Genomic DNA, 16,037 nt, shown 5'->3' with positions numbered 1-16,037 from the left:
GCCCAGGCTGCCACTCAGCAAGCTCACTGAGCTCAACCTTCCTGAGCACATGCTGAGTGCCAGGCTTTGCGCTGGGGCAGTGAGGCAGGGACAAGTGACCCGTCCTCAAATGATTACTGCACAATGTGACTTCTGGTGAGGATGCTCCGTGGGAGACCTCCTGGAAGCCACTCTGACTTAATGCCCACACCCCAGCTCGGGGAGGGCGGCCCTCCTCGGAGCTCATGTCCAGGTACATCTACTGTCATAACAGCATTTATCACACTGGATGGCCATGTTTCTCCAAGTGGCATCTGTGGATGACACCAAATTCACTAAGAGTTTCTTCAAAACACATTCCTGGGCCGCACCCAGACCTATTCAACCAGGCTCTCTGGAGAGGCCTGGAATCTGCTTTTTAACAAGGTCTGAAGCCGACTTTATACACCAGCAATTTGGAGAAGCACGCTGGGATGTGATTCTCCACTCCCTTTTCTGTCTGGCTGTCTCTGACATCTTCCTGGAAGCTCTGCAAGCCTGGGGACCACAGCTTGTGTACCCGTGACTTCTCCAGGCCTTGCACATAGTAGGCTTTCAATAAAGGGGGAAAAATGCAAGAGAGAAAATGGGACCTAGGTGTGTCCTAAGTGAGGACACACTTTAGACAAGTGAAGGTAAAGAAATGGCATTGCAGATGGAGGGGATACCGTAAGCAAAGCCCACTATAGGAAGGGGCAGCTTTGGAGAACAGCCGGCTTGGGAACATGGATTCCACAGATTCCTGACCCCAGGAAAGTGATCCTGGATTGTCATGTGGGTCAACTGCCCAGGCCTCTGGCTCTGATGCCACTGACTGGCCACTTGGCCTCCTGCTAGCAAGCTGCCACCAGCCCAGATTGATCTCCGTATCCATCACCGTCTCAGCAACTCCAATGCAGTCCAGCTTATCAAGCAGAAGGCCCTGAGGGGCCCTCCACCACAGGGCTCTGGGCCTCCCAGTGCCTGAACCAATTCCTGTAGTGTCAGAATATGCACAGGCTCTGGAGTCACACCTACCTGGGTCTGAATCCTGCCGCCATATCTTACTAGCCAGACAATTTTTGGTACCTACTTTGAGCCTTTATATATAATGGGAATAAAAATACCAACCCCAGAGGATGCCGAAATCTGGAATTGTTAACTAAGAGAATGCATGTACAGTGCCTGCCACATGGTGGTGCCATCACTCCACCTTATCCCCACCTGGCGGTTGCAGTCATCTCTCCTAGACTTGGGGCCCTGAATCCTAGCTCGCCTCACTTTGCCTGCCCCAGCTGAGGTCTCCCAACTGGGCTTCTCTCAAGGGCTCCTTTCTGCAGGCTCCTCTGGGCCTGAGACCCCATGGAGAACCTCAGCCCTGTAGGTTGGGGCCCACAAGTTTACCCACTTGCTTGGACAACTTTGGGTCATGCAGCCCAGAACAAGAACTTCTAAAAGGTCAGTGACTCCTCTTTTAATACCTGACCAGGAACAATAAGATTAATAATTACAATTCCTGAGAAGGGAACAGAGAGAAAAAGTACCACCCATGCATCTCTAATGTTCAACAAACAGTAACTGAGCACCTTATCGTGATAGATGCTAAACTAGGCAGACTGATACAGAGATGAATCAGGAATAAAATAAGAGATAGAGAAAGACAGACACATAGAGAAACCAAAGGTGGGGGGTGGAGGGAGAGATCATATGCTTAAAAGGATTTGGGAACTTGACTGGTACAAAGCCCAGCCTGTCCATTCCTCTCTTATTTGGCCTTTCTGAATCACCTCCCCCTGCTGAGAACTGTCTCTATCTAGGCCTCTCTCCTTCCTGGGCCTCCACAATACCCACTTTTGGGCTCACCTCCTCCTAGCTAACTGCTTCTTAGCCACAGGTTTTGCCGTCAGCCCACTTTGTACCACCTCAGTCAATAGCACCCAAACCCAAGTGGCCTCAATGACTCACTATGATGACCCCCTAGCCCTCCAGCCCTGACCTCCTTTCCCAGGATCCACATCTACATTTCCAGCCTGCTACTGGGTCTCTCGATGTTCAGTTCTAAAACTAATTTTCCGGGATATTTCACAGGCATCTCAAACCCAGTTCACTTTCAGCTGGACTGCTCATCTTCCCTGCCTTCCCTCCTCGCTCCCTCTCAGACCCAGGTGAGAAGTCACCTCCCCTGTGAACATGCACCTTCCTCCCCCAGACAGAGGGTCTCTGTTCTCCCAGCTGCCACACCACTCTGGTGTGCCCACAACTAGAGCACTTATCGTGCTGGATCATCCTCCTCAGCTTACATGCCCATCCCTGCACTAGATCTGAGCTGCTCAGGGCAGCTCCTGTACTGAATCTTCTCTGGTCTCTAGTACCCAGCGGAGGCCTGACACACACTGGTTAACTTGTGAAGTGTGGGCTGAATGATGAGGAAACAGAGGCACAGGGTGGGGAAGAGACTGCCCAGGCCATGAAGCAAGGTAACGCCAGGGCCAGGACTCCCATCCTGGTCTCCCCGCTCCTGGCCCTGTGGCCGCGCTGTGGGGCCTTTGGTGCGGCAACGTAGGGAGAAGCTGGTGAGAGGGCCAGGTCAGTGAGGGCTGCTCAACTCAGCTCCAGGGAGGGCCTGGGAGTAGCCCAGCCTGAGCCAGCTTCCTCCAACCCTGATCCCATTTCTGGAAAGTCTCCATCCCCAAACGCCCACTTCCCATCCTCAGTCATAAACTTAATGATGCCAAGAGAACAATCTAATCAAAGCACTTTCACATCCCTAAAGAAATTGCTGCTGGGAGCACTTAGAGGTAATTAGCTTTTACCTAGCGTGGAATGGGCCTGGGCAGAGGACAAGCGTTCCTCATGGGAGGGTGTTCATGGGGTGGTGAGGATGGTCTGGCCTGGTCCCTACCTGGGTGGTAGGATTGATGCCACAGGAATCTGCTACAGAGGAAATGGGTGGACTCCGAGAGTCTCCCTGGGCAGTGGGGGAAGGAGCGTGGAAACCACGCAGCTGAGGAATCCAAGTGTACCGTAAACATCACGTCCAATTTATGAGCAATGTCCTCCTACTGGTTTTTGGAAAAGCATCAGTGGTGGCTTTAATGTGAATATCAAAGGGACACTGGCTGGTATACAAAGGCCCATCATATATCACTGGTGCTGGTCTGCTCCTTCCTAATTCCTTTTTGCATGTTTACTTTTTAGGGAAAGGCAGAGGAGTTGATTGTTGTAACAGATAAACAGATTCATGCAAATGCAGTGATAACTCAGCCTCAGTGGGGGAGCATGACCTAAAGACCCCCCAAATTTCCTCCTTCACCTTTCTGTCCACTTGGACACCAAAAGCCTGCAGAAAAAATAAAAGACAAGTGGGAACCACAAAGCAGTTGGAATCCTGCTCATGGATGGATCTGTCTGCCCAGAGTATAGCCAAAGGGAAAATTCAGGCACAGTCAGAGAGGGAAACAGGGTCGTGCCCGAGGAAACAAAGACAAGTCAGGGCCAAGGGACAGGGCAAAACATTTGGTGGAATAAAGGAACCCACGGGCCAGAAGCAGGATCTGATGAGGGCAAGGTTCAGGACAAATTCTGTGAACAATGTAAGGGGTTACAGGCTCACTTTATAAAATGACGTATTTGTTCTAAGGAGTGGTGGTAGAGCTGGGAGCCCAGTAGAAAGCCGTAGAAAGCCATAGAAAGTGAAACGGGCCTTCAGGAGGATAACACTATCTTCCTCCCAAATGAACACATCCAGACCCCACTCAACTTCTTTTGCTTTTTCAAACAAGAATCTTTGATTAAAAGCCAAATGTCAAAATAGACAAAAACAAATATGAATATGTAATAGGGAATGGAACAATGGACGAAAAGGATTATATAACCAGCTTGGCAGCGAAGTCAGTGAGGTGAGTTATTGAGGTGGAAAGAAATCAAGAATTAAATCACTTAAGAATATAAATGGAAAATAATTTCCCTGTCAAGCAAGTGATTTTCCTTAAAGCAGATTGTCGAAAAGATGCCCTGGAGGCATTGGGTAGTGGAAGGAGTGGAGTTTGTGAGAAGGTATCAAAAGGTCACTAAGAAAAAGTTCATTTCCCTTTGGGTGAGGGTTACTAGGCATGTGCTGATGTGAAAGTACCAAGTTTTCAGCAAAGCACTACTGGCTCAGCTGGGATCTGAACTGTGCCAATGGGCTTCTAGATCAGTGGTTATTTGCCTGGTTCTCAGATAACTGGAATCATATGGGGAAGTTTTAAAATACTAATGCCTGGGCTTCACCACCAGAAATTCTGATGTAATTGGTCTCAGGTAGAGTCTTGGCATCAGTATTTTTAAAGACTCCTCAAGTGACTCTAATGGAGATCCTGGGTTAAGCACGTCTCCTCTAGAGGTAGCTGTGGTACAGTGGAAGTTGCACAAGCCTAGGAGTAAGAAAAACCTGGGTTCATAACTCAACTCTGCTACTTGCTGACTTGGTAAAATGAGCAAGTTACTCATCTTCTCTAAGCCTCAGCATTCTAATCCTTAAAATGATAATATCCACTTAATGAAACAGTGAATGAAATATCAAAAGCATTCCCCCTGAAATCAGTAACAAGACAGAGATAGCCATTATGGTCACTCCTATTTAACATTTTACAGTGGCCCTAGCCAATGCAACAAGACAACAGAAAGAAATAAAAAGGTATAATGATTGCAAAAGAGAAAGTGAAACTGTCATAATTTATAGATCACATGATTGTGTACATGTGTACATAATCCAAACCTGTATAAAATCCCAAAGAATCTACACACCATTAAAATTAATAAGTGAATTTAGCAAGATCATTAGATACAATATTCAAAATTGTATTTTCTATGTATTAACAACAATTAGAAAATAAAAAATTTTAAATAACACTTACATTAACATAAAAACATACCTAGAAATAAATCTTAAAAAAGATATGCAACAGTATGCTAACACATATATATGGAATCTAAGGGGAAAAAAAAAAAAAAAAGAGGTCATGAAGAACCTAGTGGCAAGATGGGAATAAAGACACAGACCTACTAGAGAATGGACTTGAGGATATGGGGAGGGGGAGGTGTGAGATGTGACAGGGTGAGAGAGTGTCATGGACATATATACACTACCAAATGTAAAATAGATAACTAGTGGGAAGCAGCCGCATAGCACAGGGAGATCAGCTCGGTGCTTTGTGACCACCTAGAGGGGTGGGATAGGGAGGGTGGGAGGGAGGGAGATGCAAGAGGGAAGAGATATGGCAACATATGTATATGTGTAACTGATTCACTTTGTTGTAAAGCAGAAGCTAGCACACCATTGTAAAGCAATTATACTTCAATAAAGATGTTTAAAAAAAAAAAAAAAAGATATGCAAGATGTCGACACTAAAAACTTAAAACATCGCTGAAATTAAATACAGTCTATATAAGTAGAGAGGTATGCTGCATTTATTGATTGGAATACCCTATACTGTTTAAGAAGTAAATTATCCCAAAATTTATTTACAAATTTAAAGAAATACCAATCAAAATCTCAAAATCTTAAATTATATATAGAAATGTAAAGAACTTAGAATTACCAAAATAGTCTTAAACAAGAACAAAATTGGAGGATCTATACTACCAAATATTAAAATTTATTATAGACTACAGGAACTCAGCCAGTGCCATATTGGTACAAGGATGGAAAGAAAGATTAACTGAACAGAAAAATAGTCCAGAAACAGACTCATACCTGCGTCATCACTTTACTTACAACAAAGGCACCACTTTAATTCAGTGGTGAGAAGACGGTCTTTTTGATAAATGGTGCTGGCTCAATTGGATATCATATGGAAAAACACTGAATCTTGAACACCAAAAAAATTTAATTTGAAATAGACCATTGACCTAAATGTGAAAAGTAAAATAATAAAGCTCCTAGAAGAAAATATAGGAGACTCTCTTCATGATTTGGGGGAACACAAACCTTTCTTAAATGGAGACAAGAAGCACTAACTACAAAAGAAAAGATCAATAAATTGGACCTTATCAAAGTTAATTTCTATCCATCAGAAGACACCATTAAGAGAATGAAAAAGCAAACCACAGACTGAGAATATGTATTCTCAATACGTGTATCTGACAAAGGGTTTGTATGTAGAATATGTATTTTTGAAGCTTATAAATCAATAAGAAAAACAACTCATTTTTTTAATGGGCAAAAGTGTCAAACAGACATTTCACAGAAGATAACCAAACGGTCGATAAGGATATAGAAAAATTGCTCAAAATTATTACTTGTCAGGGAGATGAAAATTAAAACCATCATGAGAGATCACTATATGTCTAAGCAGGCCACAAGCAGGGCACTGCATGTCCAGCATCACAAGGCTTCAAACTAATTATCTGTACTTTTTTTTTTTTGGCCGTGCCAGGCGCGGTACATGGGATCCCCTGCACCCCTGCAGTGGAAGCACAGAGTCTTAAACACTGGACTGCCAGGGAAGACCCAAACTAATTATTTGTACTTTTAAAGTAGCCCAAGGGAGAATGAAACACTTCTTTGGAAACTGTGTGTTCATTATCTGTGTGGGTCTTTCCATTGCCCCTCTTTCTCTTGTCCTATAAGTCTCTTCCTCTTTCTCATCATTCTTCCCTCTCCTCGTCTCTGTCTCTGTGTATGTGACCAGAGGACCAACCACCTGCTGTCAAGGGATGGCGGATGCTGGTTCCTGCTGCTTCTGTCCTTTGAGGACTGGCCTGCTCTGTGCTGTTGGTGCCAGGCTGTTCCCAGGAAATGGGCCCTCCCTCATTAAATTCTGCCCCCAAACCTGCACCTTCTATCTTCCCTCAGTCTCCTCACTGTCTCCCCTCCCTGCTATAGCGACTTCCTTTCCCCTGCTGGCCTCCGACCTGGCACTGGCCCTACTCCAGAAGCCAAGGCAAAGCCAGTGCTGATGGTGCAGGCCCCACCTCTGCACCCTGTCCAGTGCCCTGAGCAGCCCTGGCTTCCCTGCGGCACAGCCTCCCTTCTCCCCAACACAAGCGGCGTGGCAGGGCTGCAGCTGTTGCTCTTGTCCACCAGGTGGCGCTGTTGCACAGCGCATGGGGACCCGAGGCCCGGCTGAGCTGAGCCTTTGCTCGCTGCTGCATTTAGGACTGAGGCTGCCATCTCCAAACTCAGGTTTGGAGTGCAGCACAGCCCCGGAGCCAGCAGGGCCTTCCTTCAGTCTGGATGATACTGGCCCCTAATCTCTAAGTGAATCTCACAGGGAGAGGAGGGGGGAGCGGGGAAGAGTGCCTAATTCTGTTCTCTTCACATCCTGGCCTCCCTCAAGTCCCCCCACCCATACCCTCAAGGGAGATGGAAGGGGTTGGGAGACTTGGCAGGCGGGGAAGGGAGTGAGCCACACCCCCTCTAGAAAGCCCCTTTGCAGGGCTGAGGAAGGTGACAGTGTCAGTCCCCACTTCTGTCTGCCTGTCCACAGTCACAGCACAGACAGCTGACCTGGCACCCTCGGGTTCTCTGCACAGTCTGCCATCCAGGGCAGTTGCAGGCGCACACCTGGGGGCGTGAGAGCTGGCGGAAGCTGATAAGGGTAGGTGGGCTGAGCCCCAAAGAAGGGTGAGGAGACATCTGGATCTCCATTCAGAGGCATTTTCTCTCTCCCTCTCTCTAGGAGCTACTACAAGGTAAAGAAGGGGCTTCAAGTCAAATTAAGCAGAGTTCTTCCCTGGCATCCATAGGTCCTCTCTCCCCACCCAGCCTCACTTACTTATTTAGAACTGACTCCATGAAGATAAAGTAGCTGCCTCGCTCTGGAGCCTGCACACGATGGTCCTTTTCGGCTAATGGGGTGGGGGGCATAGCAAACTGAACCTATAAGCAAAAATGGGGTTCTCAGCCCCAGGTTCTGCCTCTGCCAGTGTCTCTATGCCTTCCAGCCTCAACTTCCCCTTCTGTAAAATGGGCATGACCATCTTTCCCTGCCTTCCTTGCAAAATGATCGTTTGAACCAAATGAGCAAAAGGATGAGAAAAACTGGTTTACCTTTTTTTGCAGCTATGACTTATTTTTGACCATCTGCAGCCCTACAAGGAGCAAGCAGTGGAGAGAAAGTCCTGTAAAACAGCAGCTAGAGAGACAGAGCCTCCCCACCATCCCCCAGAACCCGCTCCCTCCTGCCCAGGGTCTCTGGGTCCAGGCCTCCCTGTCTGCAGCCTGGCCCTTCAGATGTCAGGGCATCTCAATCCCAAGAAGCTGCCCCGGGAAACGGGGGTGAGGTGAGAGAGCTGCCTGGAGACAGGCAGCAATTTCTCCATCCCTCGCCACTGATGCTTTTCTTCTCAGACTTGAAGTTGAGCCCTCCTCCCCTCCCCGCTGCTCATCATTAATTTCTCCATCGATTTTCATTAAACTCTCCTCTTGGCTCCAACACAGGATGAACTCCTTATTTGAAAATATGAAATAAGAGGGAGGGGGTGGGAATAAAAAAAATCTCTTTTGAAAGCAAGATTGTCTCTGGTCTCAAGGCTGGAAGAGGCAATTACTGGAACCGTCTTGGAGGTTGTCTGAGGCTGTCTGAGCATTGGGTTTGGAATGCCCCCCACCCCTTATGGCCCTAGATTCTAGGTTCCTGCCCAGCCCCAGCCCCTCCCTGGACCCCAGTCTCCAGTCCAGCTCTAGTCCCCAGCACCCCCATCCTGGCCCCTGACTCTGTCCAACCTTGACTGCTGCACCAACAGTGCCCTGACGGTCCCATTACCCACTCAGAACAACCTGGAACTCTGCCAGGGCCATGGCAAAATCCCAGGACTCAGGCTTTCTGGGAGCATTGCAGGATTTTCCCCAGACCAACCCGAAAAGGTGAAGACAAACAGGCCAAGAGGGAAGGGAAACAGACCCAGGCGATTTCTTCCTCCAAGCAGGCCCCACCTGCATTGCTGCATCACATCATCATGGCAGCCCCACGGAGGAGGTGTCTTCCCGTTTTATAAAGAGGAAACCGAGGTTCAGAGAGGACTCACTTTCTAGACCCCTCTCAGCCTCCCCCCAAACCAGCAGTTCTCCCCCTTGGTAATGTCAGTCCACCTTCCCAGCTCTACTCCGCCCCAAGGCTGCCCTGACCAGGCCAGGTGGGCTAGGTCACCTGGCCACCAGACGGGGTTGGGCCCATCTGCTCTCACTGGGCTGTGTGGCTCTGAAGCCCTCACTCCCTCTTTGGCCTTCATTTTCTTCATCCCATCTTCTCCAAAGTGGGTCTCAGCCTCTTCTGGGCTCCCCCAACTCACTGAGCACGGAGCTCCTAAAAGACTTAGAGCCCCACTGGCCTACCAGCCAGCTGTGGAGTCCCTCTGCCGAGGCCACTTTCCCCTGGCCTGCCTGGGAGCTCCACCTTGGTCCTCGGGGCCCAGCTCCACTGCTTCCTTGCTGCTGCCTTCACCAGCACCCCAGGCACAGGTGATACCACCAGCCTGCGGCTTCTGATGGCCATGGGGCTACCACTTGGCCAGCCCAGGTGGGAGACAGGGAACACAGCTGCCTGTCTCTCCTCCCAGAGCCCAGTGCAGGGGCTGGGGAATGAGGGGCGACTGTCTGCTGAGGACACAGGACAGGCTTCCTGAAACTCGCTGCCCCAGCAGGAGCACGATGGTGAGGAGGCTGTGGGCAGGATGAACCAGACCTCTGAAAAGAAAGCGTGGAGCCTTGAAAGACCCTTCAGGCACCTCTGCAGAGGCCTTTGCTATGTCTTGACATCTTGCTGCTCCAGACCTGCTCGGGGAATATCCACGTCTGCCCTCTTCCCAGACCAATACCCAGAGCCTGGTTCCCTGGGAGCCACTGCCCTGCAGTCCCCACCTCAAAAGGGCCAGCTCTTCCCAGGGTCGCGGAGTATAAAGAACATGGGCTTTAGAAACCAGCCAGACATGGGTTTGAATCCAAACTACACGTTCATGAGCTGAGGGAACACAATCTCTGAGTCTCAGTTTCCTCACCTGTAAAATGGAAAGGTTGTAGGGACTCGTGCTCCAGCCCCACTGACTTCTCCACACTGTGCACTGGGCAGCATCTTTGCCCACGCTATCCCCTCCTGCTGGCGCGCCAGAGCTCTCTTCTCCACCAGACCATCATCTTCTTCAGGCCACTGATATTCAAAACCCCGGCAACTGGCATCACACCCGCCAAAATCAAAATAGCTACCATTTATTCAGTGCCTAGTGGGTGCCAGGCACCAGGTTACCGCAATCTATTTATCTCTGACAGCCCTGGGAGGTAGATTTCATCATGCGCATTTGATTGATGAAGAAACCACACCTCTGAGAAGTTAAGTAACTTGCCCAGGGAAACGTGTCCAAGTTCGTAGGTGGAAAAGCCTGAATTCCCATCCAGAAGAGCCTGACTCTCAAAGGCCACAGTTTTCCCGGAGCTGGGCTGCTTCACAACAAATGTGTGATGATGGAATGAATTAGTAGCGTGATGAGATGGTGAGGGACTGAGTGAGCAGGCAAGGAAGCGAGTGAGTTGAAAGTAAGTGAACGACTGGATGACAGAGAAAGAAGGAACAGGTGACTGGGTGAATCTATGGCCACTCAAATGCCCCAAGCCCAGCAGAGCTCGGGCATCACGCAGCAGGGCCAAGGATGGATGGCGTGTCTGGTGACCTGACTAGACTCACACTCCGCAGGGATCTGTGCGTGATTTAATGAACCACTTTAAGGTTGGAGGGAAGCGGTGGTGGGTAGCCGCATGACAGAAATGGATTTTAACCAAATCCAGCACATTTCTTGCTGCCAATTAATTACGGGAGCCTCAGGGAGGAGGCTAGGCCAGTAAATCAGGGGGAGGCTGGGACTTTGACATTATCTAAAGAGGGCACGAACTGTGCCGGGTGAGTGGGCAGCAGGCGAAAGCCCCAGGGCACCTGCTCCCCACCTCGCCTCTGCCTTGCCTATCATGCTGCGGCTTCTTCAAATCAGCCTGTCACCGGATTTTTTCACCTTCCATCCTAAACATGGACAACAGCTGACCTCACCAGAGCATCTGAGGCCAGCGCTCAGCAGCTGGATCACAGAGCCCACGTGGGCAGGACCTGGGGGAGGGACAGGTGATCCAGGCCCTCCTGGGTGTCTCTAGAACATCTCACAGCTTTGGAAGCAACATGATGTGGAGGAAAAGAGCATGGACCTTAGCCTCACGTATTGGAGTTGAGTCCTGGGTCGGCATAATGGTTCACAGCCCAGGCTGACTCTGGCTCAGCAGAGCTGGGATTAAATGATCGCCAGGCCATCTATTAGCTGTGTGCTCTTGAGCAAGTTGCTTCACTTCTCTGAGTCTCCCTTCCTTCTACAAACAACATGGATGATAACAGCACCAATGGATTAACGATTAAGTGACACCATGAAAGGTGGGGTTTAACAAAGTGCTTGTCCAAAGCAAGTATTCGATAAATGTTATTATCCTTTTAATCATTGTCATGATGTCCTTATTACCTGATAGAATAAGGGTCGATAAACATTTTCTGTAGAGGACCAGATAGTAAATGTTTTTGACTTTGTGGGCCTCGTGGTCTCTTGCAATTATCTAATTATGCTGTTGTAGAGAAAAAGCAGACATAGAGAACATCTAAACAAAGGAGTCTGGCAGTGATCCATTAAAACATCCATCCACCCCAAAGTTTTGTATGGATCAAAACTTTGAATTTCACATAATTTTCATGTGACACAAAATCTTCTTCTTCTGATATTTTTACAGCCATTAAAAAATGAAAAAAAAATTCTTAACTCATGGGCTGTACATGCCAAAAACAAGACAGCAGGATGACTTCGGCCCACAGGCTGTAACTTGCCACCCCCTGAGCTAAAATGTAAGCTCTAAGAGGACCAGGGGTTTTGTCTGTTTTGTTCACTGCTGTACTTCCAGCACATAAAACAATGCCTGGCAAAGAGCAGACAGTCGATTAATGTTTGCTGAATGAATGAATTACGAGCTGTGTGATTCTGTGCAGACGTCACTTCACATCTCTGGGCCTCGGTTTCTTCATCTGTATAATGGGATGCTTGTACACTCAAGGCAGATATCAAATGGAATCAGGCTGCCTGTGAAGACACTTGGCAAGCTCTGTGACTGCAGAGCTGTAGTAGCTGTTTCCGACCACACGGGGGCTCCTTTCTGACAAGACGCCCCCCTGCTCACTGCTGGGCACAGAGTTATTTCAGAAGTATCTGTGTATGGAAAGTAATCTGACCTGGAGGAGGGGAAAGCCCAGAGACGGTGACCTTCTCCTGTGCGAGTTGGGGGTGGGAGAATTAGGACTTTGGCCAGAAACAGCAAGGTGGTCTGGGTTTAGCTACAGGGATATTTTTTGGCAGTCTGAGAGTATCCATTAAACCAGTGAGTCAGTGAGGTCAACTGGGCATTAGACAAGCAGACGGGGTCCAAATCCTGGCTCCAAAACTTGCTCTGTGATTTTAGGTGAGTCACTTACACTGGCTGAGACTCAATTCCTCGTCTTCAAGGTGGAGATATGAATAATGCTCACCTCACGAGGTTCTGGTCGGTTAATGAAGGGAATGAGTGTAAGGGGCTAGCTCAGCACGGGGCGCTTAGTAAGCCCTCAGGCGCTGAGTGTCCCCTGTCCTCTTGCTCGGTGGGTAAGGGCTGGCTCCCAGGCCGGTGGCCCATCTGGCCTGGGAAAGATGCATTGGCGCCCTCTGGCTTTGGAGCCCCGCGGGAGAAATTGCCTCCACAGCCTTCCCAGCTGCACAGGTTTTCACTCTGAGCAAAAAAAGCCCTGCTGTTTTTCTTCCCTGGATTGAGGTTTTCCTGCTGCTCTGCAAACTCTCTAAAGCCAAGAAATGCACTGCTTTTGGAGAACTGGCGATTCTAGTCCCTTCTGCCTTTTCCTGCCCTTCTTCCTGCCAACCAGCATGAAAGAAGATGAGAAACAAATGCGTATGGCCATTTCCCACTGTCTAAGGAAGAAGAGTTTATGGGAGAAGAGAGGATTATTCAGCACACGAAGCTGGAAATGCTCAGTGCATTTACTTCATGGAGTCTGTCTGTCTCGCCACTGCCTCTCTCCTCCATTTTACCACCTAAGCAAGCACACACATACAAAGGCTTCTGACCCCATGGGAAGGGGGCACTCTGTCCAGAGGGCTGGCACTAGCTCCTTCACCACTTTGCTGTGTGACCTCAGACAAATTACTTCCCCATTCTGAGCCATAGCCTTCTCATCTGTAAACTGAGCAGATTTCCCATGCACCCTCCATCCTCAGCTAAAAGCACCTCAGAGCCTGTGATCCTGTGGCTCTGTCCCATAACCTAAACAGATTTAGAAAGAGGCAGGGTAGAATGTAAAATGACCATCTGTCTAGGAGTCCAGACCAAAGTAAAGAAGCTGAGGGTAGGGTGGAGGTTTTCTGGGCAGCCAGGACCAGACTGTGGGACACGGATGCAGAGGAAGGGGAGCAGTTTGCTTGTTGATCCCTATTTAGACCAGTCACGAGAACAGACTCAAGGTACCTACCCCTCACCCTGCAGGCACCACAATTGTCACCAGGTCATACCAGGCCTTCCTATTTCTCTTCCATAAAAAAAATTCAGCATCTTTCCTTGAAATGTGGTTGAGAAGTCCCCACGTGTCAGCACTAGCCTCCCAACCCTCCTGCTAACATCCCTGAGGACCCATCTGCAGGCTCAAACCCACGCAGGCACCAGTGTTGAAGCAGCCTCAGCCCTACAACCTGGGGTAATTGGGAGGCGGTAGCTGGAATCAGTCACGTGGCCCTAGGTTGGCCTGGAGCTAGGCACCTGGGACTGTCAAGTCACCACCTTCTCTCCAATCCTGGCCACCCCCAGTGGTGTTGACCCATCATGCGCTTGGACTCCAGTTTCCCTTTCCCTTACCCAAGCCGTCTTTGAGTGGAGCCCACCTGCTTGCCCAGGCACCCATGCCCACCCTGCTCATGCCTATCCTGTCCCCGGAGGAGCTGGATCCTCTTCCTTCTGCTGGGGTCCTGCCACGAGAGAAGGACCAACCGCCCTTAACCTCGACACCCCTCCCCACCTGACTTGCCTGCCTCCTGCTGTGTTCCCCCCCACCTCCCACCCCGCCCCGCCCACCAGGCTCTGTTGGCCACTCCTCCCAGGAAGTGCTGAGTGTCCCTCTGGACCCTGCCTTTCCCGCTGAGCTCCTCAGTCTTGGCCCCCTTCATGTCTTCATCAACCACAGTCAAGATCCCAGCAGCCCCACATGAATGATGCCTGGGAACAGGAGGGACTCGGGAGACTTGCTCTTGCCAGACGTCCACCGGGAGGTCGCTCTCCCCATTCACCCACCGGCTCAGGGACCTTAGGCCCCGCCCAGCCAGCCAGCTGCGCCCTTACCTTCTCCAGCTGGTGGACACCCTCCTCCACGCAGCAGATGGAGGCCAGCGTGCGGAGCGCCTGCGGGTACAAGCACCGGAAACTGTCCTGCCGGCAGACCTTGAAGAGTGCCACGACCCCACCCTCCTGCCAAGAAAAAGAAAATGTCACGTGAACTCACCGTGTGACCTCTCCAGGGGCTGACTCAAGAATTACTGATACCCCTCAGTCAGCAGGTGTGTTTTGGGCTCTGTAGGGTGGCAGAATAGCCACCCCAAAATATGCTGCTTTAGTGTAAGGATTATTTTGATTTGAAGGCAATTAAGAAAAAGCAGATACAAAAAAAGATCTCTGTCCTCTCCCTATTTGACTAAAAGCAGGACATAAATTTTAAAAGATTATACGCCCTCCCCTCTCTACTAGGAAGAACAAGAGTTAATCGCTAGAGACAATATTAGACCCTTATCAGCCTGGATTTGGCACCAGAGGAATCCACATAGCAGACTTCAGTCTTTATCTACTATTAGTTACCCATATATGTGTCTTCCCACAATTTGCCACCCCTAGAGAGTCAAGGTTCTCTTCCTCTGTCTTACCACTTCTCTAAAAATGTACTGTTTCTTTGCTAAGATGCTGCGTTAAGCCCAAGTTCTAACCAACCCTTTGAGTTACTCACCTCTGACCATTCCCATGCATAAGTACAGTGCAAGTGCTAATGAACTTGGTTTTTTTTTTTCTTTTGTTAATCTGGCTTTTGTCAGCCCAATTTCCAGGGCCCCAGCCAGAGAACCCAGGAAGGTAGTAGTAAAAAAGAATGTTTCCTCCCCTCTGGTTTCTATACACACACACACACACACACACACACACACTCCCAAGCTCCCACATGTGTTACAGTGAAATGCCAGCTCCAGAAATAATGTCACTCTTGGTAATCTAAACTGGAGGTGAGGGGCCAGGACAGGCACACGTGCTGGGGCCAGGCTCAACCCCAGTTAACACTGCTCCCAGACTCCTGGCAACCCCCCTCAGCAGCCGCCATGGAATAAGCCTGGAGTTGTCAGAAACAGGTTCTAGAAACAAGTCTGAGGCAGATGGAGGGAACCGAAACCTAGATGCCTCGTGCTGGTTCTCACTATGCCAGTGACCCCCTGTTACTTCTCAGATGCTCCCACCACCATGGCAGGCACACAAAAAGCAGCTTTATTTACATCAATACTATAATTTATTTCCATTTGGGGGATGGGAAAAACTGAAGTCCAGATGGGTGAAATAATCACCCCAAATCCACACTGGTCTTGTTTTCACTCCTTCACTCCAATTTGTAAAAGGAAAAGAGAAAAAACCTTTAGGATTGATCAGCTGAGCTCTTGAATGTGAACCTGTACTTTTCCTTTCTGAGACCTTGTGGCGACCTCCCAGGAGAAGTCTGAGAGGATTTCTGAGAAGAGTCTGGGAGTGAGGCGCTCAGCCTAACTGGACATCTTTATTCTGTAGAAAAATCACGGAAGCCGCCTTGGCTCCCAGAGCAAAGTGAGAGAGACCAACAGATCACAAAGGCGACTCACCACACGTCCAGCAAACTGGTGGCAACCCCACTGTGGACATCCACGTCCAAAGCAGGGGAAGCTGGCTATCCCACAACTGATTTTGCCCTGTTTCCTCCCTCTCCCCTTCCCTGAGGGCTGGA

At 49.3% G+C, this 16,037-nt stretch overlaps 1 protein-coding gene across 1 annotated transcript in view; it reads right to left on the bottom strand.

Annotated features, from left to right (window-relative positions):
• Window positions 1–16,037, bottom strand: part of INSC (INSC spindle orientation adaptor protein) — a 125,860-nt gene that overhangs the window by 27,593 nt on the left and 82,230 nt on the right. The window contains exon 7 of the mRNA XM_061203076.1: window positions 14,372–14,497. Coding sequence (XP_061059059.1) covers window positions 14,372–14,497 — 126 coding nt within the window. The remainder of the gene's footprint in view (window positions 1–14,371; window positions 14,498–16,037) is intronic.

This window comes from Eubalaena glacialis, chromosome 10, assembly GCF_028564815.1.
Source record: "Eubalaena glacialis isolate mEubGla1 chromosome 10, mEubGla1.1.hap2.+ XY, whole genome shotgun sequence".
In the NCBI taxonomy this organism is placed as follows: domain Eukaryota; kingdom Metazoa; phylum Chordata; class Mammalia; order Artiodactyla; family Balaenidae; genus Eubalaena; species Eubalaena glacialis.
The sequence above is the reverse complement of the archived record's forward strand: the minus strand, read 5'-3'. Positions and strand labels throughout refer to the sequence as shown.